General features: G+C 42.7%; 1 protein-coding gene across 4 annotated transcripts in view; it reads right to left on the bottom strand.

The window, feature by feature from the left end:
• Nucleotides 1-2,883: 2,883 nt before the first annotated feature.
• bcl9 (BCL9 transcription coactivator) overlaps nt 2,884-26,545 on the bottom strand; it is a 150,285-nt gene continuing 126,623 nt past the window's right edge. For 3 of the 4 annotated variants that reach the window (XM_060898813.1, XM_060898812.1, XM_060898811.1), the window contains exons 6-11: nt 26,102-26,212; nt 14,996-15,152; nt 9,949-10,048; nt 7,558-9,859; nt 7,094-7,378; nt 2,884-5,577 (exon numbers count right to left, since the gene is read on the bottom strand). In XM_060898813.1, coding sequence (XP_060754796.1) covers nt 4,463-5,577; nt 7,094-7,378; nt 7,558-9,859; nt 9,949-10,048; nt 14,996-15,152; nt 26,102-26,212 — 4,070 coding nt within the window. In that variant the 3' untranslated portion in view covers nt 2,884-4,462. The remainder of the gene's footprint in view (nt 5,578-7,093; nt 7,379-7,557; nt 9,860-9,948; nt 10,049-14,995; nt 15,153-26,101; nt 26,213-26,545) is intronic. The other variant, XM_060898814.1, reaches the window with a different exon arrangement.

The raw sequence follows: 26,545 nt of genomic DNA on the forward strand, positions 1-26,545 counted from the left end.
GAATTTTCCTCAAATTATGAGAATTTTTTTTTAACAATTCTAAATTTATATCTGTACTACATGTGTACTTTCTCAATGTGTTCATTCCAATTAAACAGGCATGTTTACTCTAGCGGTTTTGTATACCATACAAAACAGGTTCCTGTAATACTTCCTTGTCCGGCACATTTTGAAATAAGATCTGAAGAGAATTTTAGTGTTGGTACGTTAGAGGAGGGGATACTTCAACTCAGGAAGGGTTCTTAATTAGCTGATTAGTTGAAAGTGTGTTGGGAGCAGAGAAAAACACTATAATGTGCAATACCAGGACTGGGAACCTGTACTATTCGACATTGCCAAGGATTCACTTCAACCACTAGATGGCAACAAATTTCAGTCCCCCCCCCCCCCCCCCAAAAAAAATGTTGCCCAACCCTGACTGTAAAATAACCCACATATTTATCCAAACTCCCCTGCAATGCTAAAAGATCATGTATACTCATCTGTCCAGTGAAGTGCTCACATTCTGGGATTTCTTGGCCAGGGGAAACAAACTGACATGCCTGTGTTTCTGCAGCTGCTAAATACCCAGACCATATCCTAAAATTAGGCCTGTATGGCATATCTCCCCTACGCTGGGTAATTATAGAAGTCGAGCTGAAGCTTGGGAGCAGCACACTGGGAATGCCACTAACCAACGTGTGTTTAGTATGCACGTGTGAAAATGGTGTGCAGCGTGCGAACTGGCAGGGGATTCTAGATTAGGTAATGACATTGGAATAGGAGTGAAATAAGGATTGATATTTAAAAAAAAAAAGTGAATAATACTAATCAAGGTTTGTGGTGAATAACTACGTATGAAAGTTATTCAGGTGGGATTGAATGATTTAAAAACAAACAAAAGTTTATTCCATACTCTGGTAAAAAGTGACTTCTGGTCATTCCACGTTCCATTTCCAAAAACAGACATTTGTGGACGGCCCTGAAAAGTTTGTAGCAATTACCTCAGGGCTTCTAGTTTCTAGTCGCAAGAAGACCCTTCCATCTATATGCATCAAACCTCACACATGTAAAAAGTACAAAGCAAGTTCATTTAATAATGCATATACAATGGTGCTTGAAAGTTTGTGAACCTTTTAGAATTTTCTACATTTCTGCATAAATATGACCTAAAGCATTATCAGATTTTCACACAAGTCCTAAAAGTAGATAAAGAGAACCCAGTTAAACAAATGAGACAAAAATATTATACTTGGTCATTTATTTATTGAGGAAAATGATCCAATATTACATATCTGTGAGTGGCAAAAGTATGTGAACCTCTAGGATTAGCAGTTAATTTGAAGATGAAATTAGAGTCAGGTGTTTTCAATCAATGGGATGACAATCAGGTGTGAGTGGGCACCCTGCTTTATTTAAAGAACAGGGATCTATCAAAGTCTGATCTTCACAACACGTTTGTGGAAGTGCATCATGGCACGAACAAAGGAGATTTCTGAGGACCTCAGAAAAAGCATTGTTGATGCTCATCAGGCTGGAAAAAGGTTACAAAACCATCTCTAAAGAGTTTGGACTCCACCAATCCACAGTCAGACAGATTGTGTACAAATGAAGGAAATTCAAGACCATTGTTACCCTCCCCAGGAGTGGTCGACCAACAAAGATCATTCCAAGAGCAAGGTGTGTAATAGTCAGCGAGGTCACAAAAGGACCCCAGGGTAACTTCTAAGCAACTGAAGGCCTCTCTCACATTGGGTAACGTTAATGTCCATGAGCCTACCATCAGGAGAACACTGAACAACAATGGTGTGCATGGCAGGGTTGCAAGGAGAAAGCCACTGCTCTCCAAAAAGAGCATCACTGCTCATCTGCAGTTTGCTAAAGATCACGTGGACAAGCTGGAAGGCTATTGGAAAAATGTTTTGTGGATGGATGGAGACCAAATTAGAACTTTTTGGTTTCAATGAGAAGTGTTATGTTTGGAGAGAGGAAAACACTGCATTCAGAACCTTAACCTATCTGTGAAACATGGTGGTGGTAGTATCATGGTTTGGGCTTGTTTTGCTGCATCTGGCCCAGGACGGCTTGCCATAATTGATGGAACAATGAATTCTGAATTATACCAGCGAATTCTAAAGGAAACTGTCAGGGCATCTGTCCATGAACTGAACCTCAAGAGAAGGTGGGTCAAGCAGCAAGATGACCCTAAGCACACAAGTGGTTCTACCAAAGGATGGTTAAAGAAGAATAAAGTTAATGTTTTGGAATGGCCAAGTCAAAGTCCTGACCTTAATCCAATCGAAATGTTGTGGAAGGACCTGAAGCGAGCAGTTCATGTGAGGAAACCCACCAATATCCCAGAGTTGAAGCTGTTCTGTATGGAGGAATGGGCTAAAATTCCTCCAAGCCGGTGTGCAGGACTGATCAACAGTTACCGGAAATGTTTAGTTGCAGTTATTGCTGCACAAGGGGGTCACACCAGATACTGAAAGCAAACGTTCACATACTTTTGCCACTCTCAGACATGTAATATTGGATAATTTTCCTCAATAAATAAATGACCAAGTATAATATTTTTGTCTCATTTGTTTAACTGGGTTCTCTTTGAGGACTTGTGTTAAAATCTGATGTTTTACATCATTTATGCAGAAATACAGAAAATTCTAAAGGGTTCACAAACTTTCAAGCACCACTGTATCTGTGCTTTAAAAAAAATTCAGTATGTAATAAATGCTTTAAAACTTTGTAGTCTGACGAAATCTGAAATTTTTAGAGTCAGTTAAGACAGTGAAACTTGATTGCATATCTGGATAACCTTTCAGCTCGCGTATACCAACTCGTCCAACAGGGGGCGCTGTAAGACCATTCACATTCATAAAAGGAGGACACAGTGCTGTCTGACACTTTATACCAAACAATATATTTTATTTGTCTTCCAACACCACAGCCCAGCCTTAGGAAGTGGTTCAGTACCAAATTCAATGGAGTTACACATGACAAGCATCAACACAGGAGGGCTGGGGACATGAGGACAACCTATTAGCTTTTTCTGTTGTTTTTCCATCATTTGTTTTCTACAAAAAAAAAAAAGGAAAAAAAAAAGAAAGAAAAGTTCACCATCTCATCAGTAATCCAGCGCTGCACTGTGTTGCTGTCATATGTGGCTAAAACAATTCAATTTAAGCATTCCCCTTCAGCATCTTCCCAGGTATCTGGCATTGTATCTTTGAGATTTCATGGCTCTGGCAATTGATGCAATTGTGATACTGAGTGCATCTTCCCGGGATCTGAAGTGCCATGCTCCAGCTTCGAGACAATTCCAGAATAAGAACCAGAAACCACGCTGACAGCAAACATCAAATTACTGTTTCTACAGCCTGTTGTCAAAGTGTTTTTCTCTACAATTAAAAAAAAAGTAAAGGAAAAAACACTTCTTATTCTTTACAATTAATTTTTGTTTGTGCTTGTTTTTTTTTTAATAATACTATGATCTGTATGAGGTCTTAGTTTGGTTTTATCATACATGGGAGTAGCAAAGGAAATTAAATTTAAAATATTCTGTACGCCTCCATGGTACACAGTATTTTTGTGGTGGTGTTTGTTGCACCATATTGGCTACCAACAGCCACCTCCCCCAAACCCTCCCCCTTTACAAATGTAGATGGAAAAAAAAAAAACCCTATAGAAGTCACTGGTAAAATCCCTTTAACAACACAAGTACAGTACACACATACAAAGAGCATTTCATGACTCAGAGGAAAGTGATGCGATGAGATGTAAACATACAGCCAAGATGGTGCAACTTGTGACAAAAATGTCCCTTGACTTTTTTTTTTTTGTTTTGTTTTCATTTCCACTACTGTTCATTTAGTTTGGGTTTTGTCTCTGACCACATTTGCCAGTCAGTTATCAGTCTCCTTTGATTTTTAACATAAAAAGTACAACAATAAACCGCTACTTTAAGGTCATCCTTTAACTTGGTTTGCTGTTGGCATTGTATGTGGCCTCACGCATATTTACTATGGCCACACACTGTCAGGCTAATTAAAAAAAAAAAAAAAAATCACGAGTCTCTGAATCCAAATACATTCCCAACGTTCCAAAAGAAATCATTCCATTGCAAATTATGCCAAATCTGGATTTAACCATGTGGAGAGCATGTTATTGTAGTGTGCAGACATACCGATCCCCTCTTAGCACTCCACCTGCAAAATGACTTCCATTCTAATAAGTGAGGACTCCCTCTTTACACATCCAGGCGTCTTATGAGCACGTGGGTGTGTACACATTAGCCTTGTCCTACTCAAGTGTGTAAACACCCAAGAAGTGTCCAAATTTTAACACATTGTTCATCACAAAACACGCCCCCACACACAGCTCATTTTGTTTCCTTTTACATAAAAAGTTCTTATTTTCACAGGTTTTACAGTATCCAGAGTGTTTGGTGTTTTGTGGCAGAGGCTTGTCTGTTCCTTGTAGCAGCTCAGAACATTATATTCCCAGGGTTCCCAGGGCCCGAATTAAACCCCATTCCTAGGTCTGCTGCCATGCCCCGGGGCCTCATCTGAGGAGGCATCATCATAGTCTGTTGAGGGCCACCCATCCCTTGTAGTGACATCATCATGTTAGGGGAGCCAACAGGGCCAGGATGGTTGTACATAGGCCTCTCCTTTCCTTGCATCATACCTGGGCCTCCCATCATACCTGGCTGCTGGCTTGGTGATAACATCCTGTGCTGGGGCCCCATCATGCCTTGGCCCATAAAGCCCGGTGGCCGCATGGGGTTGTGACCAGGATTCCCCATTGGTATGTCCTGGGGCCCCATGTGTCCAGGGCCTGGGGGACCTCCCATGCCCTGCATGGGGAGGCCCATCCTTGGGTTACCCTCACCAATCATTCCCTGCATGGGGGGAAAGCCAGGAGGGCCAGAAGAGTGAGGTGGCTTCCCACCAGGTGCCTCTCCTCCACGGGGAAAGTAAGACAGAGTCTGGCTAGGTTTCTCTGAGGGGATAATACGCGAAAGGTCAAATTCTGGAATCCCAGAGGCACCCGGCCGCATTACCTCATGTAAATCTGAGTCATTGAAGACACCCGGCATGTTATTAAACTCCTGGCTCCCAGGTGTGTTGGGTTTGCACATTCCTGGTTCTCCACCAGGCCCATGGGCCAGGTTTCCCATCCTTGCCATTGGACCCCCCTCTCCCTGAAAGCCCATTCCATGTGGGAAGCCACCCTGAGGCCCAGGGCCATTGTGAGGAAATGGCATCTGCTGTGGTGGTGACTGTCCAGGAGGGAAGCCCTGTCCTCTGTGAGGCAGACCCATACGACCTTGGGGTATCATCTGGTTGTTACCCATGCCTGGGTCTTGGGAGACTGGCGGCATCATCATTCCGTGAGACATCATGCCAGGACCCATGGGCCCAGAGTGAGGGGGCATGTTCGGGCCCATAGGATTGGGTGAAGGCATTTGGTTTGGCATCCCATGCGAAAGAGGCTGGGATCCCATGGTGTTCATTCCCATAGGGCTGAGCGAAGGCATGGGCCCAGCTGAGTTAGGGGTCATCATGCGTGGATGGCCTTGATGATGGTTTCCCATACCTGCAAGAATGACCAAAAAGGGAATTTAGACAGTCTTCAATGTAGACTTCCACTGTAAGTGATTACATTTGTTCAATGTCACAATCCACCAAATCTAAATAGGACTACAGCATCAGAAGTACATTAGGCCAATATAATCCTCTTCTGATGGCACTGTACAAACATAATGAAAATTAGAACACTGTAATTATAGGATACCACCACTAAAACAAACTGGGGGCAGAAAAAAAAAAATAAATAAATAAATAAATAAATCAACCAACCCAAGTGTAGGTTTCATTAATTACTCCATCTTCAGTAAATGATTCCCCCCCCGATCAGCATTGCAGTGGAGTTCATCTTATGAAAAACAGGCTAAAGGCAGGAATACAACCTGGAAAGGATACCAGTCCATAAAAGGACACACACTGAACCATCAGCAATTTAGGCTAATCTACACTGTATGGTCAACAGGTTGAGACCATCACATCACACTGCCTTTTGCAGATCCCATTCCAGATTTAGCCTCCGCGTCTTTTTTTTTTTGTGCTGTTATAACCACCTCCACACTTGGGGTGCAGTTGGCATTCAAATTCTTCCCAAAGGTGGTCAGGTCTCTGTGCAGGTCACTCAAGTTCTTCCACAAAAACGTTAGCAAACCATGTTCTTGTGGATCTCACTTTGTGCACAGGGACATTGTCATGCTGAAAAATGTTTAGGCTAGGACCCTTAGTTCCAGGGAAGAGAAAGTGCATTACAAGCATACAAAGACATCCTATACAATTGTGTGCTTTCAAATTTGTGGCAACAGTTTAGGGAAGGCCAATATATGGGTGTGATGATCATGTGTCCACAAACCTGGCCATATAGGTGCATGTAAACGATTTTTTTTTTTGGAGGTTAAGGAAACAGAGTTCCTGAAATAGGACATGGGGAGAACATGCAAAATATGCACCACTGTGCCACTTCGCTTGCTTGGAAGACATGTTTGCAAAATTTAAGCAAAAAGCAAATAAACCTTAAACTAAACTGTTTAAGATACTTGACCTTACTTTTAATGAATACAAAGAAGTTTAAAACAAGGACACTTGACTTCCTGTACTATATATTAACCGATATTATACGCAACATAATCTGCCATAAAGTGACATGAAATTGACTTCACCTTTTAAAATAACTAATGATTTATAACTAGTGATGCATTCAAGTTGTCACTTGTACATTTACCCAACATTAAGTGTTTTATTAAGGGGGCTGAGCCACCAGAACAACTAGCGAGTCGCCAAGTCTCTGAAACTGTACTGGAGAGAGGAACACCATTCTTCCATCTTCGAAGATATCCACTCAGTTGATGTTTTGATGATGGTGGCAAAGAGTGCTGGCTAAAACGCCTATCCAAATTCTAGCATAGCTGTTGATTTGGGTTGAGATCTGGTGAATGTGGATGTCATAGCATAGGATTTACATAATTTTGTTACATCATGGTTGTTCCTTTGTCACCTATCTGTCTATTAGTCAAATACTGATATAATCTTACCAGGCATGTTATTGTTCATGGATGGAAGGTTTGGCGATCTTGCAGGTGGCGAGTCATCATCTGAGCTGGCCACCGTTTTAATGGCGTCATGATAAAGGGGTGTGGAGCTAGGCATCGCAAACTTCGACATGCGCGACATCATGATGGAGAGAGGGTTCTGGGATAGCGTGGGTTCTGGTGGCATGGTGTAAGGACTGCTGGACGGAAGACTTCCTGGGACATTAATGGAGCCTGGCTGGCTGGCAGAACTACTGGAAGGGGGTGCGGAGGGAGGAGCACTTCCACCTGTAGAAAATGGGTAGAGAGCTTAGTAAGGATACAAACAGTATTTTTTGCCATCTACAGAATCAAGATGTACATTTCTACAAATGGAACTTAAATGTCCTGTAAGCTTGATAACAATTGTTTAATAAACTCATACATGTTTAAAATAAGAAAGAACTTAATGGAGCAGAATTATGTACCTTGCTCCACACTGCCCATCATATTTGGTGAGGTCATACTAAGAGGAGGTTTATTTTGGGGAATCCCTGGACTTTGCATGGGTGGCTTGGGTGAGGACGTCCAGCCAGGGGAAGGGGCAGGAAGTGACGGTGACTTCATATGGACGGGTGATGCCCCCGCTGAACCCATCATTGGAGGAGACTTGATGGAGGCAGCCGCTGCTGCTGCAGCTGCTGCCGCTGCTGGCTGCCCACTAAGCATGCTGGCCAACTGTGAAGGTGTCTGCGGAGACTTGAGGTTACCTGAAGGGGATCCTAGCATGGGGGACTGAACCTGCCGCAACGTGGGGGACTTAAGGGGGTTTACATTGGGCGAATTGGCTGGGCCAGACTGCACACTCAAGTCTGAGGGTTTGCGACCCATGTTCCTCTGGTTCGGTGGAGGGCCTGAGCTGTTGGGAGGCTGGTTAGGAGGTAAAGGTGGCATGTGGCTAAGACGACCATTACCACCGACACTGCCTCCTCTCTGATCAGTGCCAAAAGGTGGCTCACCTCTGGGACCTCTTTGATTACCAGGTCCTTGAGGACCCATGACTGGGAATTGCCGGTTTGGTGCCATGTTGAAGTCACCTGGATGAGCCTGGTCAGGAAATGGAGGCCCCTGCATCATCTTCTGTTGTGGAGCCATGGCCTCAGACATGGGACCGCCACTATGCCTCATTTTCATAATCTCTTCTGGACTCATGTTCATCTGTTGCTCTCTCATCTTGGAAGTCATCATCTGAGGACTGGGCCCCATGTTGACACTGAGATTGCCGGGTCCCATTCCAAACTCACCCATCTCACGCCCCAAACCTTTCACAAACTCCATCCTTGAAGAGGGGCTCATGGGACCTTCACCTGGCATTCTGGGAAACATCATGCCACCTCCATTCCCAGGCTCCATGGGTCTTTGGTTCCCCATTACTCTGTTCATTTCCATCATCATGCTTGGTGGTAGACCCATACCTTGCTTGTCACCCATGCTTTGATGAAACATAGCTTCTTGTACAGATTGAGGGTTGGGAAATCTCTCCACCCGCCCACCTGGACTTCCAAACATCCCTGGACCTGGTGTAAACCCCCTTCCATCTCCCATTTTGGGCATGTCATCAGGCCAATTCATTCCAGGCCTGGGCATGGGGTTAGGCCCTCCCTCCATATCAGGGTTCATCATTGCAGAGAAACCTGGCATTCTCTGCATGTGTGGATGCATTCCTCTAGGGCCCATGTTCATTTGCTCAGGAAATGGTTCTGGGGCCCCAGGTCCCCACATTTCACCAGGATTCATTTGATAGGGTGGCGGTGGCCCACGCATCATGCCCCGTGGGCCACCCTGATGAAGCATCATGTCCCCCATCGGTCTGTGCTGCATTTGCTCCTGTTTGCGCTTCTTCTCCTCATAGAACTCCTGCTGTAACTTCAACCAGGCCATCTGCTCTGGCGTCATGTGGTCACCATGTTCACCACCAGGTCCAGGATGTGAATTCATGGGGCCTTGACCTTGTGGAGGAGGCCCAAGATCATCTGGTGAAAAAGGCATGTCTCTGGGTCCTGGTGGCCCAAAGGGAGGTCCTTCTGGGCGTGGACCCCCAGGACCACCTGGTTTCCCCAAGCTCTGAGACTGAGCAATCATAGCTTGAAGTGGCCCCTGTTCAGACTTCTTGGGACCACCTTCCATCATGGAAGCATTAGGTGGGGGTCCACCCATGTTCCCCTGCCCCATGGCAGCCATGTCTTTGTCATCTGGGAAAAGCATACGTTGGATGTCACGCAAAGTCTGTAGGGAGCGCTCTCGATGCTCCAGCTGCTCCTGGGAAAGGCCCTCAGGGTTGTCCCCCATGCTTGACATGATCTCATGAGCAAGCTGCTGCTGGTGCTGGGCTGCTAATTTAACATCTGCTCCTTTGGGCAGGTCAAGGGAGGAGAAGCCCTGCTGAGGGCCAGCATTTGGAGCCTGATTGGGAGCCTGGCTACCAGGTGTCCCTGCAGGATTACTACCATCATGTGATCCAGCACCATCCTGGGGGCTGCTGCTGGGGAGGCTCTTCGTGTCCATGCCTCCTGATGGTGGGCCATCCTGAGTGAGGCTGGCTGGTTTAGCCACTTGCGCTGCTTGCTGAGGTTGGACTGTTTGCACTGAAGATTGCTGCTGTGGCTGACCTGGCTGTGCTGCTTTGGAGGATGTTTGATGGTTCTGGTCAGAAGAGTGAGAAGACTGCTGTTGCTGGGACTGCACCCCTTGCTGCTTGGGGTCATTCCTGTGTGGCCCAAGTTGATTGTTCTGAAATGGATTAAAAAGAGGATTTTCCAGTTTTGAACAAACTTTTAAGGTTTAAAAATAAACTGTCTAAAAAGTAAATTGTTTATTACCAAGGGAAGTTGTGGCTTGCCACCCTTGCCATTAGAAATATTGTTCATGTGATAAGTGATTATGTTGTCTGCACGGCCCGTAAGGACTGCTTCTGCAGCCCTGGAAATCAAAGACAAACACACACACAAAATAAGTATCAGAATTTCATAAACTAACAACTATGCCCAAAGACAAAATTTTCACAATACTCAAGTAATACAGCGGAGACACCTCATTAAATTACAATTTCTAATCAAGAGTTTAGAGTTCCATCCCACCCACTTAGAGTACTAATTGGCAAATTACATTTGAACCTCTATGGTTATCAGTGTGCTTGCTTGCAAGGTTTTTATTCACAACTCAACACGTGTACAACACAGGCAACAGAAGAAGATAAACAGTCTCAGTCAGTATTATGACACCAGACTCATCACCCTTCCTAGGTAACATCAGCTCTGTAATGACATGCTACTCAGTGGGAGATGCTCCTTATAGCAACAGTATGCATCCCTGATAGATTGAGTCACCGACATTTGGAATCCTGCTGATTGTGATCTAAAGTTTATCAGTCTCTGCTACCATGCCAATGACACTAACTCATTTTTCACTTCAACACAGAGCTAGCCACTGCAAACAGATATGGTTCATTCACTAATTATTTGGTCTTTTTGAAGGGGAAATCAACTGGCATAGGTCAGATGTACTTGAGGAGTTTTGTAATCGCAAGCCATCATAATGAAACGTGCAAACTAAAGTACTGCATTTTCCATATGAATTCAAAATTACTAGAGTTGATGTAGGTTCATGTACAGTTGCAATCAGCTGTTTACATACACGGATATGAACGTCATCCTGGACATGAATGTCATGGCAATATTGGGCTTTCAGTGATTTCTTTGAACTGTTCTTTCTGTGACAAAATGATTGCAAAACATACAGTTAATAGAAAAGAGGGGAAAAAACAAAACAACAACAAAAAAACACCCAAAAATTTGGTGCACAAGTTTTTCATTTACTTTGGAGTTTCTAAAATTAACAAAGGGGTGAAAATTATATATTACACACAGGGTCAAAATATACATACAACCAATTAGATTATTCATTCAGTGGTGCTGAAAGTTCCAAATGTCTTTCAGCTTGCCAAGGCCTCTTAAATTCTTGTTAGTGATCATGATTGACTACAGCTGGTAGCTTCTCTGTGCCAAAATAAATAGGGATTGTTTGACAACGCTCATTGGACTGACCAATACACAGTCCAAGGAGCTCAGTGCAGATCTGAGAAAGAGGATCACAGATTTACACAACTCAGGAATGTCTCACGGATTTCTAAACAACTGCATATTCAAAGATCATCAGTTCAAACAACTGTACATAAGTTATTGGGAGGTGCCAAGCCACTTTACCAAAGACAACCCAAACTGTCACCCTCACCTACAGTAAGAGGAAAATGGTTCAGATGGCCAGGAACAACCCAGGATCCACCAAGGCACAGGCCTGCCATGAACTGGAAACTGCTGGAATGCTGTCGACATTCAAGCAAGTTTTACATTGCCATCGACTGCCATCCAAGAAAGATCCCCTGCTCCAAAATCAACACCTTTACGCTCGACTCAAGTTTGCAGCTGCAGTTGAGTTGAGTCAGTTTGCAACGTACCCAAAGAAAAAGCCTTCTGGAGGAAAGGTGGTTTTTTTTTTGGCCACAATGACCTGAAGTACACAAGAACACTGTACCAACTCAGCATGGTGGTGGCAGCATCATGCTCGGAGGCTGTTGTGCTGCCAGTAGAACTGATGCATTGCACAAAGTGGCTGGAATAATGAAGCTTAGAATTCTTCAGAATAACCTCAAACCATCAGGTAGACATTTGAAACTTGCACACAATTGTAAAATAAAGCAGGCCAACATTAAGCTTTAAATAAGTCCTGACTGCAGCCCTATTGAAAATATGTGGCATGTATATCATAACATGGCCAATATTGCTATGACATTCATGTCTGTGTGTGTAAACTTCTGACTACAACTGTAATAATAATCAGTTCAATTTATATAGCGCCTTTCTCACACACAAGGTCGCTTTACAATGGGGGGGGGGGGGGGGGGGGGGGAATAGTTCACCAAAAGAGGGTCAGGATGTAATTCCAATGGCGTAGCTAACACAGTCCCACCAGGCGCACGAGGATATTTATTTATTTTTTTTAAAACAAATCCCACACCGCCTGCACAGCTGCCATGATGCCACCGGGCAACATCACTCGGAACGCTGCGTAATGGATCCACAAAGTGAGCACAGAAGCATCACCACACAGAGTGCTGGTATGTCCCAAACCACCTGCACAGCCACCGCTATGCTACCAGGCAACATCGCTCGGAGCACCGCACCAAGCACAAAAGCGCCACTGCACAGAGTACTGGACAACCCCGATGTTAAAAAGAGCAACGAGCTCACTGCAGTCCATAGCAAGGCGCACAGGCATCACCCACGGCACAACCAACACCAAAACTGGGCCCGGAGCTACACCACAACCGACGGACAAAACGCTCAATCATCAAACTACACAAACAAAAAAAGAAAGAAAGAAAAACAAAAGGATAATGAAAAGCTCCGGTGAGAAGCGGCAGCCAAACGCACACGGCATACTCTCAACCGGAAATGGAAAATGGAAGTAGGGCTGTGCGATATATCGAATATACTCGATATATATCGCGAAAATTCTGTGTGCGATACATAAAATTATTATATCATAACTATCGAGTATTTTATGGTCATCTTACGACTTGCGTTTGTTTCGCGTTTGTTTAAAACCTTTTCCGGTGGTTTTCTCTCTGTCCCTCAGGCAGTAACGTGAGAGGCTGCCTAAGGGTAAAGAAAACAATAACGTCACGCACTCGCCAAGCAATCCCGGGCGACATCTCGGTGCTGAAAGGAACTTCCGGGAAGATTTTCTAGTTTCGGTTGTGTTGCCAGATTGGGCGGTTTTAAGTGCATTTTGGCGGGTTTTGAACATATTTTGAGCTGGAAAACGTTAGCAGTATCTGGCAACACTGCCGGCGGGAAGATTTCCTGGTTCCGGTTTACAGCGCTGACTCAGTTCGTGCAATTGCTGGTGTTGCATAGGCTACCGTGTAAGCTCTGGCAATTTCGGCGACAAATTACTTCCTAAAAGAACTAGTAAGGGGTCAGTCAACTGGCATTTTTTGGATATCGCGAGGACGACGTGGAACAGCAAATGCCAGTTTGGAAAGTGTGCAAAAAAAAAAAAAGTCATCACGAAAGGCAGCAGCACTACAAATATGTTCCATCACCTGAAACTCACCCGGTACAGTATGAAGAGTCTCTTAAACTCCGAACTACTTGCCCACGAGCTAAAACCCCCCACAAGCTAAACAAACGACCCTAGCGGCCTCGTTCTCCAAAGCCCCCCATATGAGAAAACGAGTCAGAGATGGAGAGCTATAACGGATGCAATCACTAACATCATTGCCAAAGACATGATCCCAATTAGTATAGTGGAAAAACCAGGCTTCCAAAAATTACTAAACACACTCGATCCCAAACATGAGTTGCCTGGTCGCAGACATTTTACAGAGAAGGCAATACCGGAATTATACACATCTGAGAGGCAGAGCCAGAAAACATTCAGTTCAAAAGGGTGCAAAGAGAAAAATTATGTTTTGCAGATCTCTCTCTCTCTCTCCCTCAGTCTCTCTCTCTCTATTGTGAATGTTCCAGTGGTTCTCAGTAGTCAGGTTAATAGCTTGGAGATCGATTTTTTTTTAAATAATGTAATGAATGAGCACTTCTCAGTGTTGAGCTTGCACTTTATTGGTTTGAGCTCTGAGCAGCTCTGTATTGTATTCTCCCTTTGTTGCAATTTTCAAGATTGTTTTTGCAGTTTGTGCCACATCTTTGTTGAATAAAAATAGTCTTATTTCAACTCAATTGTGATTAATCACTAACATGAAAATTTAAAATGTGTTGTTGAAAACCACCTGTAAAGTTAACCAAGAATGTTATTTAATCTGCAGGGATTGTAGTGAAAACAGTAAAGAGTAAAAGTTAGATTTCATGGGGTCCTTTAGAGGAGATTTAAATATATCGAGATATATACCGTATATCGTGAAATGGAGAAAATGTATCGGGATATTCATTTTTTCCCATATCGCACAGCCCTAAATGGAAGCAAATCCAAAACGGCGACATGGTAGTTAATGGTATGGCTGTTGATCTGGTTAGAATTCTTTTTAGGGTATGATTTTGTACCTACCATCACACCAGTCTGGAACACTATTAGATGAGAAGAGTCAAAGACTGAACAAAGCAGTCTTCCATATTGGCTGCACTTCGTAACAAAACGAGCATAAATGTCATTCAAGCAGCAATTCTAGAAATTGCTAACAGTGTCTACTTCAGGGACTATTCCACTTCTACTCAAACCTTTAATACTGGTCAGTCAGCAATCAAATCAAATAGCCAAAATTGGGAAAATCTGTAGTCCTGTCCCATAGCTACACTGAAGGCTACCGCTGATAAGATCATAAGGTTAAATAATTACCTTAAATAACTCGCTGCCAGTTATTGGAATATACTAGCGTCCACAAAACAGCAGCTATGCACGTGTATTTTCAAGATTCACTTTTCTTTTGCATGCAGCATTCTCAGGTTTTTAAACAGAATAAATGGAGTTATTGGTAATTACATCACATAGACCTAAATCTTTTCTTCCTTTATCAGCAACATTATATATATATTTATTTAGGCGCTGCCTAAAAGACGAGCTCCCAATGAGTGTAAAATGCATTAGTAAATAATCCCACGTTATTTTTTTAAAAAAGCAAATTAAAAATAAGCACTGGATTAAAACCAACCTCTCTTATGTAAATAAAGATACAAATTTAATTTTCTGGTGGTGAAGTGTGAGATATGTTGCCTTACATTTATGATCAGGTTCCCTATGGTGGTACACGTATGTATGTTATAAAAGACTGATACGACGACAGCCGCACCTGAACTTTAAACTAATAAACTTTGAACACTGAACAAATAAATAGATAAACAAACGTCTTACTTGTTTGCCATTTCTGTGGTGAAGACGTAAACAACCTTTGACCCAGCTTTCTGACTGCTGCCCAACTCTGATGTGTTTTGTCCTCCAACAGCATTGTGGGTAGGCGTGGAGGCTGCCAGGGTGCTTGGATCTGGCTTGATGTCATTAGAGTTACAGTCTGAGAGGAGAGGGGAAGGCAAACAGGGAAAGACATTTAGGTGCTAAAGAGTAATACAGGGCTGTGAAATAGAAATGACAAAATCCAAGAAAACAATTTTAGCAGGGGGTCTGGGGGGAGCAGCCCCCCAGGAGCCGGGGGCCCACAGGACCCCAGAAGCTGAACAGATTTTGTGTATATTGATAGATTTGAAGCATCTTCTGAAAGCAAATATTTTCTCAACCATGCCATTTCATTTGAACTGTTTATCATCATCATAAATTGAATACATAAATGTGAACAAGATGGTCTACCTGGTAATCTATAGTTCGACAGCTTCAATTTCACCAATTCCGCATGGTTTTTTTCCCTTTAACATGGTCAACCAAATGCATTCTTCCACCAGAACCGTACTTCACATCCTGATGGCACAAGATGCGGTAAGCTTTCCCCGGTTCTTTTATCTTCCGTATGTGCTCATGGAGATCTTCACTATCGACTTTAAACTCCAGCCATCGCCAATTCCATGGATTTTTGATGCCGTTTTCCTTGTCAAATGTTTTTGACATCGTCGGTCTCACCATCCTCCCTCTGAACGATGTCCCTCCGTGACACGGACATACCGCGAAAGCGTGTTCAAAGAGCACAAGATTCGCGCCGTGGCTTGTAAGCATGGCGCAAATGCCGTAAACCGGTCTGTCATTGTCGCAAAAGAAACCTACCCCCCCATTTTTATTACCAAATTAGATGATTTACTAAAATGATATTTTTGGCGGCCAAATTGGCGGAATTCCGCGGATTTTTCACAGACCTGGTAATAAAAAAAAAAAACTTCAACTGTTCAGCGAGCAAGCGTGTAATCATGGCGTCGGGTACATCAAGTGAAAGCGACAGCTCTGTTGAATCATACGAAGAGATCCCACAAGACACGCTGCAAGCAGGCTATGGCTTAGAAGGGTACCAGTTTGAACCTAGGAGAGGTACTCTCGACTCCGGTGATGAAATAAGAGAAGAAAGCTCGGATGACGGCGAGGATGAGACTGATGCTGACCATGGGCATGGCGAGCGTGGGGCAGAGCGTCTGCGTGCAGGTGACACGGCGTGGTGCTCGTGCGGAAAATGTAACGTGGAGCTGCTCACGAGTCCAGCAGAATTTATTTGCTGCAATGAGATAGGCGCCACCCGTGGACTTGCGAAATCGTCGCAAGAGGCAGAAACAGGTATTTCACACGTGCTATTCTCAACCTCAATGAGCCAACACAACTTGGCACATACATACATCATGAGTGTTACGCAGAGAAAATGAACGTGCATTCTGATTGGATAAAATTAATATCATGGTGGGCTGTTCAAACTGCGGAAATAGTTTGCTCGAGCTACTTTCAAAACACTAACTTTCCAACCTTAGAACAAAAAACTTTTGTAAGTCTTGAATAAGGTTCGTTAATGTGTGTTTTATTGTTATATATTGCCCTCTGTTCCCCTTTAAAACACCTGATGCCTATTTTAATACTTACTGAAATAAAAACACCATTATATAGAACAATATGTATCAAAATCAATGTGTGTATTGCATTAATTCAAAATAATATGTACATTTTATGGGGACTGGTTATTACTCATTGTCAACATCACTTGTTTTTCTAAAAAAAATGTCCATTAAAATTCATAGTTATTTACAGTTCCATTAATAATTCAAATTTCCATATATTCAATATACTGAATAAAATAAAAACATTCATATCTTATGGAAACTGACCTTTTCCTAATGTCCACATTACTTGTATAGGATTTCTTCACAATGTCTATTTAAACTTTAAAGTTATACAGTTATCAACACTGTCAGCTGTAATTCAAATCATCATATAGATTATTCAGTGTATTGAATCAAACAAATGCATATTTTATGGGGACTGTCTTTATCTTACTGTCCACGTCACTTGTACGTTTTCTTCAAAAGGAAAATGTCTATTTACACTTTTTACAGTTAAAAGTTATTTACAGTTCCCAGTTATTTTTGAAACAAATTTTCATTTGATCATTTAGACTTCAGCTTCTTGGCCAAAGCCAAAAGCTTATCAGTCCTCTCTTTTTTCCTTTTTCTTGTATTAGCCAGCTCCTCCTGTGTTTTTACATGCTCTAACCTGGCGCTCTCTCACACTCCTCTCTTGCTTTCCTTTTGCTTTGCTAAACTTGTTTTTTTTATACCAGCATCAATTTCACGTACCTTCGCTTCATCTCGCTTGTCAATAGTATTCGGCATCTTGAGAAAAAAAACGCCGATTAGAGGAGCGCATTTTTGATATGCAGCTCACGAACATGTGCAAGTTTTGATAAAAGAAAGCGGATGTGGGTGTCTTTGTAAAAACTGTTTTGATTGGCTATTATGGTCTTGACATCGATGTTTTGACCAATGTAGATAAATTTTACATCACATTCAACGAGATTAAACGAGACGAAAGATGGCGACTTACAAATAACGTGTAAACATCGTTGGAGTTAATAAAGTTTGAACAGCATGAAGGAACATACCCCAACCCCCCGAAATTAATAATAATAAAAAAAAAATCTCAACGGATTTGGCATAATATAAAAGGGTCGTTTTTTTACTCAGAAAAAGCGGAAATCCGCCGAAAAGTGGAAAATTCTCATCCCTGGATGCAACATACTCTCCGTGTCTGAAACCACTCACTCGTTCACTACTCCCTACAAACTATATAGGGAATTACTATATACAGGACTACAGTGGATATAAAAAGTATGCACACCCCAATAAAATGTTTTTTTTTTTTAAATATCAGAAAAACCTGAGACCACGATAAATAACTTCAAAACTTACCCCACCTTTAATGTGGCCTATAACTTATACACCTCGCACTGAGGTACGGCGGCGTAGAGGTGCGTCCTCTGGGTGGTGGATGGAGGAAAACCCTTGTTAGCAGGGGTCGCACCGAATAACACGGAATAAGATGCCGTGCACCAAACGTTCCTAGGAGAGGGAAAACTGATTCCAAACCGGGGTAGACCGAGCTCGCAAAGCCTTTTCAGGCAAATCTGTTTAGGAGAAGGAAAACTTCAAAATTAAACCACAATGGTAGAAGGGCTTGAGATCCCACTACCACTTTGGATCCTGAAGAGCAGTGGAATTGACAAATGACAAAGTTCATACCGGCTCGGACGACGCCCGGGTGACCAAGGTCCGCGTCCCCTGTTGGGCAATCAGGACAGGGTCGAAAAATTGGCCACTGGAAGGCATGACATGCGCCGTGGACAAAAAAATGGAGGAAGTAACGGTAACGCAACCACAAGAAGAACTGACGAGGCAATAAGATTGTGAAAAAGATTTAAAATTGGTACATGGAATACAAAACGACTAAAGAAAGTTGGCAAAGTTAAACTTCTGGGGAAAGAACTTGTACGAGTAAAAATCAGCATATGTGGTTTAACAGAAACTCAGAGTACACAAAGTGGAGATTTTAAGACTGAAGACAGCCACATAATTATAACATCCGGAAAAGTAGGCAAATATCATCACGGAGTTGGCATGTGGATACATCGAGAATATACGAAAACATTAGCTGAATATGAGCCAGTCAATGAAGGAATATTGGTCGTGCGACTCAAAGCGACAGCTGTAGATTTAATTATTGCGAATTGTTATGCACCTACAACAGCAGCAGACGAAGAAGAACTGCAGGAGTTATATGAGAGACTGCAAACTGTACATGATAAATGGAAGAGAAAAAAAAGGAATGTTGATCCTATTAGGAGATTTTAATGCGAAGGTAGGAGAAGAAGCAGAAGGAGGTGTAACAGGCAAATTTGGACTTGAACGCAATGAAGTGGGACAAAAATCTAGTTGACTTTTGCAATGTTAATGATCTGAGCATTGCAACTACACAAGTTCCACAACACAAGAGAAGAAGGTACACATGGATATCACCAAACGGAACCGTAAGAAATCAGATTGATTACATCATAATGGCCAAGAAGTGGGAGAAAAGTATTACGGAATGCAAAGCATACTCTGGAGCGGACATAGAATCCGATCACCAACTCTTAACAGCAAACAAAAATAAAATTGACTATTATTAAACGACCAAAGCAACGAAGGTTAAACATAAGCAGCCTTTTGAATGAAAAAACAGTTGAATACATGTGCAAGATATCAAACAGGTTTGAGTGTCGAGCTGAATGCGATGGAATTGAGGAGCAATGGCTCCAACTGAAAACTAACATGCTAGAGCTAGCCAATGAAGCTGTCGGTAATGAGAAACAAGCGAGGCAGAAAGAGTGGATTACTGATGAAAAACGGAAAGCTAGGAAGGAAAATACAGAAAAATACAAAGAATTACGTTCAAAGAGGAATACGAAAGGAAAAACAACATCATATTGACACAATGTGCGAGGAACTTAAGAAAGCAAAAGTGGCAAATACCAGGAAAATGTTCCAGTGTTAAGCGATTGACACAAATTTTCACCAAGACATAGGCCAAGTTTACATTAGACCGTATCTGTCTCGTTTTCTTCGCCGATGCACTGTCCATTTACATTAAAACGCCTGGAAACGCCGGGAAATGGGAATCCGCCAGGGTCCACGTATTCAATCCAGATCGTGTGTGGTCTGGTGCTGTGTAAACATTGAGAATATGCGGATACGCTGTGCTGAGCTCTAGCTGGCGTCGTCATTGGACAACGTCACTGTGACATCCACCTTCCTGATTCGCTGGCGTTGGTCATGTGACGCGACTGCTGAAAAACGGCGCGGACTTCCGCCTTGTATCACCTTTCATTAAAGAGTATAAAAGTATGAAAATGCTGCAAATACTGATGCAAATACTGCCCATTGTGTAGTTATGATTGTCTTTAGGCTTGCCATCCTTCCACTTGCAAGTGGTAAGTGACGCGCATGCCCGACATGCACCGAGATCACACACACAGCGGCTCAGTCCCGAATCACTGCTCGTGCGCTTCACTCGCGCGCTCTGTGAGCTGCGCAGGGCCGGAGTGCGCACCCTCCAGAGGGCACTCGCTGTTCAGGGCGGAGTGATTTGGAGCGCAGGATGCCTGCGGAGCCGAGCGTATCCGTGTATTGGCGTTGCTGTGTGCACGCTAATTGTTTTAAAAACGTTAATCTGATGATCCGCTGATACGGTCTAATGTAAACCCCACCTCAATGTGATAAGAAGCAAAGATGGCGTGATTCTTACAAATCCCGAAGATATTGTAAATAGATGGAAAGAATACTGTGAAGACCTTTATAAAGACAAAGAAATCAACCGAACAATACTAGCCGAGGAACACGAACCGCCACCATTAAAAAGTGAAGTTGGTAGAGCTATATCTCGATTGACTAGTAAAAAGGCACCAGGATCAGACGAAGTGCCAGCAGATTTATTTCAAAAAGGAGGCGAACCTGTGCTTAACAGGATGCATAGACTGATAACATCAATATAGGAGACAGGTAAATGGCCAGAAGAATGGACTGAAACAGCATTCGTGACTATTCTTAAAAAAAAAAAAAAAATCTTGCTGAATGCACAAACTATAGGACAATATCTTTAGTTTCACATGCCAGTAAAATTATATTGAAGATAGTGTTGGATCGCATCCAGGCAAAGACAGAAACGGAACTCACGCAGGAACAAGCTGGTTTTAGGCCAGGAGGAGGAACAAGAGACCAAATTAATTTCAATCTCATTATGAATAAGGCAACAGAGTTCCAGCAACCGTTGTACTTGTGCTTTGTAGATTTTCAAAAAGCGTTTGATTCTATACATCATGACAAACTTTGGCTTACCATGCTAAATATGGGGTACTCAGCACAATTAGTTCAACTACTTTCAAATTTATACAAGAATCAAAGGGCATGGGTATGAGTCGCAGGTCTCATCTCATCTCATTATCTCTAGCCGCTTTATCCTGTTCTACAGGGTCGCAGGCAAGCTGGAGCCTATCCCAGCTGACTACGGGCGAAAGGCGGGGTACACCCTGGACAAGTCGCCAGGTCATCACAGGGCTGACACATAGACACAGACAACCATTCACACTCACATTCACACCTACGGTCAATTTAGAGTCACCAGTTAACCTAACCTGCATGTCTTTGGACTGTGGGGGAAACCGGAGCACCCGGAGGAAACCCAGGGGTCAAAATTGGAACAGGTGTCTGAATTTGCATACCTTGGATTCAGAATTCATGATGATGGAGACTGTTACAAAGAAGTAACAACACATTTGGGACTTGGAGCAGCAGTAATGTCAAAGTTAGATACTATATGGAAGAATAGAGGGATTAGCATAGCAACAAAATACAGATCGGTAAAGGCACTTGTCTGGCCGGTGGCAACATATGATTGTGAAGCTTGGGTAATCAGGAAGAATGGAGAGAAGAGAATTGATGCGTTTGAAATGAGGTGCCTGAGAAGAATGATGAGAATACCATGGACCAGCCTTTCTCAACCAGGGTGCCGCGGCACGGCTTCGTTAGGGGTGCCGTCAAAAAGTTATATATTCTAACATTGAAATAAATAAAATGAATTAAAATTCCTAAAAACGATAGTTACACTAATGCAGATCATCGCCGCCTCATGCATCATCAAAATTTGTCTCACGGCCCCCTTTCCCATGTCACTGCCGGGGTCAGCGTATGCTCAGCGTGACTGCGTGTATTTTATATGAGGGTGCCTTGAGAATTTGCATACTTCTGAAGGGTGCCGTGACTGAAAAAAGGTTGAGAAACGCTGCCATGGACAGTAAAGAAAACAAGCAAATGTTTTACAAGAGGTTAAAGTCGATCGTCAACTGCTGGAAATGGTTAAAAGAAGGAAACTAAGTTACTACGGTCATGTCTCGAGACAGTCTGAGTCATTAGAGGAGGACATTCTATTTGGCCTTCTAAATGGAAAAAGAGGAAGACCAAGAAAAAGACAGATGGATGACATCGTCACGTGGATAGCGCTGTCGGCACCAGATGCATATAGAGCGACGAAAAATAGAACAGCTTGGAAGCAAATCGTGGACACTGCAGCCCACCGTCGGAACAATGATATGGGCGAATGATTATAACTTGTACAATTCAACTGTAAAACAAATCTGTTAGGGGGAAAAAAAAACCCATGCTGGTTGCATAAGTGTGCACACCCTTAAACTAATACTTTGTTGAAGCACCTTTTGATTTAATTACAGCATTCAGTCTTTTTGGGTTCACACCTGCCGTCAATTAAAATGACTCTAATTAACCGCAAATAAAGTTCAGACATTTACTCAGTTGCATCCTCCAGCAAAAGCCAGGGTTCCCAGAGAGCGTACAAAGCGTCAGAGGGATCTCATTGTTGAAAGGTATCAGTCAGGAGAAGAGGACAAAAAAAATTCCATGGCATTAGATATACCATGGAGCACAGTTAGGACCGTCATCAAGAAGTGGAGAAAATATGGGACAACAGTGACATTAACGAGAACTGGACGTCCCTCCAAAACTGATGAAAAGACAAGACGAAAACTGGTCAGGGAGGCTGCCGAGAGGCCGACAGCAACACTGAAGGAGCTGCAGGAATTTCTGGCAAGTACTGGCTGTGTACTGCATGTGACAACAATCTCCCGTATTCTCCATATGTCCGGACTATGAGGTAGGGTCAAAGAATCATCCAGGCCCGGTCAAATTTTGCAAAAAAAAAAAAAAAATCAACTCTCCAAAAAGCATGTGGGAAAATGTGTTCTGGTCTGATGAAACCAGGGTTAAAGTTTTTGGCCACAATTCCAAAAGGTATGTTTGGTGCAAAAACAACACTGTGCATCACCAAAAGAACCCCATACCCACGGTGAAGCATGGCGGTGGCAGCATCGTGTTTTGGGGTTGTTTTTCTTCAGCTGGAACAGGGGCTTTAGTCAAGGTGGAGGGAATTATGAACAGTTCTAAATATCAGCCAATTTTGGCTCAAAACCTTCAGGCGCCTGCTGGAAAGCTGAAGATGAATTTCATCTTTCAGCACGACAACGACCCCAAAAAAGTTTTGGAACAGCCCAGCCAGAGCCCAGACTTAAATCCAGTTGAAAATCTGTGGGGTGACCTGAAGAGTGCTGTGCACAAGAGATGCCCTCGCAATCTGACAGATTTGGAGCGCTTTTGTAAGGAAGAGTGGGCAAATATTGCCAAGTCTAGATGTGGCAGGCTGATAGACTCCGACCCAAAAGACTGAACGCTGTAATTAAGTCAAAAGGTGCTTCAACAAAAATATTAGTTTAAGGGTGTGCACACTTATGCAACCAGCTTATTGTACGCTTTGTGTTTATATGTTTCTCCCCCCTAACAGATTTGTTTGTTTTTCCATCGAATTGTACAGATAGGGCACATTAAAGGTGGGAAAAGTTTTTGAAATTATTTATCATGGTCTCAGGTTTTTCTGATGTGTAAAAAAGAAACAAACAAAAAAAACATTTTCACAGGGTGTGTAAACTTTTTATATATCCACTGTATATAGAGAGCTCATTGGTAAATTAGGGGAAAAAAGGGGGGAAAAAACAAAAAAACAAACCACAACCCCCCCCCCGGACACTAGTCCGTCGCGCTGTTATTTACGTCATTACTGTTGCACAATTAAAACGTGCCAGATCAGTCGGCTGGTGGGTTTTCAAAATAATAAATACATGCATGCATTTTTGTGATAAATCCATATTATACTGAGCGCATTTCCTACATTAATCAATACAGAGTACTTTGTGTCTGCTGCATCTTTCAGTCCTTTTAAATCAAGGCTGAATACTTTTCTTTGTCGCTGCCTTTTATTAAATCAAATTTGAGGCTTTGGATTTGATTTCTTTCAGCGTGACCGCAATGCATGATGGGATATATTGCCTGGTTAGTGACCATCGGTTATACACTACTTTTCATGATGCATTGTGTGATACTTTGAGTGCACTATATAGGGTGTAATAATTCTCCCTATAGAGATCTTGCATGTGACGTCACAGCCGATCCAGATTGTGACAGACGCCATCTTGGTCAAACGCCATATTTCCGCCTTCTACTTCTACCTTTCTTCTGGAAAACCCTACTATATACAATTCTACTACAACGGCTGCGGCTACAAGCTCTCCCTACCTGTGCACGTTTTTTATGTTTTTTGTGTGTATTTTTGCGTGTTGTTCGTCTGTACCGGACTTCAATATCCACTACAACCGTATGGACTTACTGGACATTGGTTTCCAGCAGAAAATGACGGTTTGTAGCGATTTCCATCGCATGCACAACATTCCGGACGAGATAGCGAGACCAGCGGGGTCTCCGTGGATTGTTATCGTAGGGCTGGGCGATTTTACGATTACGATGTTATTCACGATATAAAATCTCTACGATTAGAAATTAGACACATACGATATGCCTACGATAAGCCTACGCCTTCAATAAAATTACTTCATCCGAAGTTTTGACAGACACGCGAATAGCCAATCATAACTAAACAGTACCGCACGTAACCAATCAGTTGGAAGAGAGCCACGTCAAGTTAGGTTGTGTGCGCACACAAACACACACACGTGTAGCAGCAACGCACAGCATGGCTGTGGTGAAGTTTGCAGGAGCGCGGCATTTCTCCAACAAAGCTTAAAACAAAGCGATTATAAAAATGAGCGAGAAGCCGACTGACCGGAGTTCTGAACAGGAAAGTCAGAGCACTGCCCTGGAGGACATCGTTGAAAAGAAGGGCCAGAGATCTTCGGTTGTGTGGAGGTATTTTGGATATTTAAAATCGGACATACAACAAAGTGTTACACAAAATCTTAAACACACTGACGTACAGGATTGCACTTTTTTTCTCCTTGCAGCATAAGGTTTACACGTCAATATGTCTTTTATGTTTATTTGAAAGCTGCTAGAATTTGCACAAATGATTAACAATGGTATATAGTTTTTATTTTTCAGTTTCAGTTTATTCATTTGAACAAAAAGAACAAAAGAATGTGCATCCAGTTTGTTTTGGTTCTGTGAAACATGAAGGCTTGTTAAGCTATTTTTGTTAATTAGGAAGGAACTACTAATTTGTAATGTTCATATTTTGAGCAGAAAATTAAAGAAAATACAAAAATGGTGATTTGATTTATATCGTGATATATATCGTTATCGAAAATTTTGAAAAAATATATCGTGATATAATTTTCTCTCATATCGCCCAGCCCTATGTTATCGGAAGCAAAGCGAAGGAGGCGGCGTCGGGAGAGGAAGCAAAAGCGAGGCTGCAGGCAGAGCCGGCCTGTTGACTAAGCTCAGAAAACAGCCACTCAAATCTCCACTGCCAAGCCTCTACCTCTCCAACGCCAGATCCATGGTAAACAAGACGGACGATTTGGAATTACAGCTGGAATTACCTTATTCTATTCTATAATCGGCTGGTCAGTGCTATACTCAATACTTAAGTGACTTACCCGTCCAATGAGGATAGTTATTTTCTTGTTCACAAGATGCCGCATCTGAGTCGCTGACAAATCCTGAATTTCTGTAAAGATAACTGTCCAGAGATTTATAAGCACACAGTGCTTCACCACTGAACAGCGAGGGAAAGTTAATGAGGTAATTATACACGTCCGGGTATTCCGCTGGCAGTTCAAAATCCGGTCGTGAAAACTCCGTCCGGTAAGCCATAAGGGTCACTAATCTGTAGATCGTTTATTTTAGACATATATCTAGTTATCTGTTCATTAGAAAAATGAGCCGTGTAGTCCGTCGGTTGAAATTGATCCATTCTGTACATGAGTGCAGCAGTATTCAGCGGTGTTTTTGACCGACAAGATGGCGGCTGTGTACTTTCCGGTCACGTGACTGCAAGATCTCCATACATTCGGACAGCACTACAAAATGGCGAACTCCCCATATAGTGAGTGATTTCGGACACAGGGACTATGAAAGGAAACACGGTCCTCAATTCTCATTTACAACAATCTCGGCAGTTCCAAAACCCCAAACCCCAGTCACTTACTGAAGAATCCTGGGTCGTCTTCATCACTCTCCCCTCCTGAACACCAGTCAGCTCCACTATAGGGCTGTCGTCGTTCGGCTACACATAACCTCTTTGCCCTACTGCCCAATTCTGCAGGGAAGGAGGCAAGAGAGAAATTACCGCTCTCCTTCCTAGACAAAAACAATTTTATTCATCAAGTGTCATGAATAGCACACGGTGAAAGATTTATTTAGTTAGGTGAACTTCATTATTTAAACCAAGAATGAATACACACAAATAGGGTAGCTGATAATCAAATAAAGCCTACCTACTGAGCTGTTTGGACTGTTAATGTTATCCTGATTTAAGAAACTTTCATAAAAGCTTAATGCTTGGATTATGACAACCTTTGAACCTGCGCACTCTGTCTGCAGTAAATAAAATGCTCTTTAAAATTTTACCATCTCAGGGCAGTAAGGTAAA

Source organism: Neoarius graeffei, chromosome 18 (assembly GCF_027579695.1).
Source record: "Neoarius graeffei isolate fNeoGra1 chromosome 18, fNeoGra1.pri, whole genome shotgun sequence".
In the NCBI taxonomy this organism is placed as follows: Eukaryota; Metazoa; Chordata; class Actinopteri; order Siluriformes; family Ariidae; genus Neoarius; species Neoarius graeffei.